This window comes from Fukomys damarensis, unplaced genomic scaffold, assembly GCF_012274545.1.
Source record: "Fukomys damarensis isolate Sample0158 unplaced genomic scaffold, DMR_v1.0_HiC HiC_scaffold_17, whole genome shotgun sequence".
NCBI lineage: Eukaryota > Metazoa > Chordata > Mammalia > Rodentia > Bathyergidae > Fukomys > Fukomys damarensis.
The window spans coordinates 45936916-45938650 of NW_022900929.1; the positions used below are offsets into that span (position 1 = coordinate 45936916).

Here is a 1735-nt window from a genome sequence, read left to right on the forward strand (position 1 = left end):
TCACTCATACTTACTTGATCTCATGTACAAAAAAAGACTACAATAAATCATTTGGTTTGGTAGCTTGGAATTCCTAATATTCAAAGTATAGATAATTTGCAACATACTCATACTATCTCTTGAAAATTTTTTCTTAAAATGATAATATCTCTAAGAATAAACGAGACAATTTTAGGTAAATGGATGCACTTTGAGAACACAATTTTAACTGAAATAAATTGGACACAAGTTTAAATATCACACTGGATAGATCCTGGAAAGTAAGAAGTAAATGTTCAAATGGGAAGAAAAGCAAGGGAAGTGGGAGGGAGAAAGGAAGGAAAGAAATAGGGATTAAAAATTAAAAAGAATGGAAGGAAAACAATGGGAACAAAGTTTTGTAAATGAGGAGGAGAAGGAGGATTGAAGGCAAGGGAAAGGGAAAAAGAAATTAAGATATATTATGTACCGGTAGAAATTCCCTATGGTGAATGTGATCATATGTATGTGAAAAGTACACCAATAAAAAATTTAAAAGATAGTATCCCCCACAAATGACATTAATGTAGAACACACAAAATATTCTTGTACATGTAGCAGTGATTTCTCAATAAAAGACTTGTGCATATTATTTTAGCTTTATTTAACAGAATCAGTCACTGTTGTAATGTTAGAGACAGTGCTGAAATACAGAAACATGATAACAACATGATTTCTTATTTTATACAATTTCAATTTTATGCCTGTTACTGGATTTCAGGCTGTCTCACAATACACACCCAAGGATATAAAGTCCTGTATTAAAAAGTACAAGACAATTGATACCTTCTGAGAGGCACTAAACAACTAAATGATAACCTGTGTGCAGAGTAACTACTAAAGTACTTTCATGTAAGGTAGCATCCTATGAAAAAAAAAGCCTTAGAAGTTACAGTGGCTATCCAACAAATTGACACAGGCCACATGAAGACCGGACTGTCTGTGTAAATGAGATCAGGGATAACAACATGTTTATGACTTAAGAACAAGACTTTCGGTGGAGGTCAGTCACTGTCCAGCAGGGGGCGCAGCTTCGTAGCACAATCTCATTTCTTTTGTGAATTGTAGGTCTAGGTTCATCATTTCACTGTGACTTCAACAGTTCTTCATGAAAGGAATTAAGATTTTACTTAGGTGACTTCCTAAGGATGAACACTTCCCCCTGCTTAGTGGCTATTGTATTCTTAATAGTTGGTAAGTAAAATGCCTTTTACAAGGTAGACTCCTTTGTCTATGATATCATAAAATCTTTCAATTTCTCTAAGAGTGTATCCCTTATCCCTGACACTGATCTATTTTTTCCCCAGGAAGGACATGTGGACAGTCGGTGACACAGATGAGAGGCCAAGTGAGCACAACAGAAGGAGCTCTTCTGACCATAAACTGTACTTACACAGCCTCAGGATATCCTACTCTTTTCTGGTATGTCCAGTACTCTGGAGAAGGTCCACAGCTCCTCCTAAAAGCCGTGACAGTCAATGAGAAGGGAAGAAACAAAGGATTTGAAGCTACATATGATAAAGCAACCAGCTCCTTCCACTTGGAGAAAGCCTCAGTGCAAGAGTCAGACTCGGCTGTGTACTACTGTGCTCTGAGTGACACAGTGGCAGGAACTGCAGGGGGAGTCAAGCACAAACTCAGCAGCAAAAAAGGGCCTAGCTGTTGGGTGTTTGCTTCTGGAATCCACTGTGGTTTCAGCACAGACTGTACTGAGTAG

At 37.6% G+C, this 1735-nt stretch overlaps 1 gene segment (V, D, J or C); it reads left to right on the top strand.

Annotated features, from left to right (window-relative positions):
- Window positions 1-1151: 1151 nt before the first annotated feature.
- LOC109118482 lies at window positions 1152-1735 on the top strand. The segment is given in 2 exon segments: window positions 1152-1212; window positions 1326-1735. Coding segments are annotated over 2 exon segments (456 nt in total).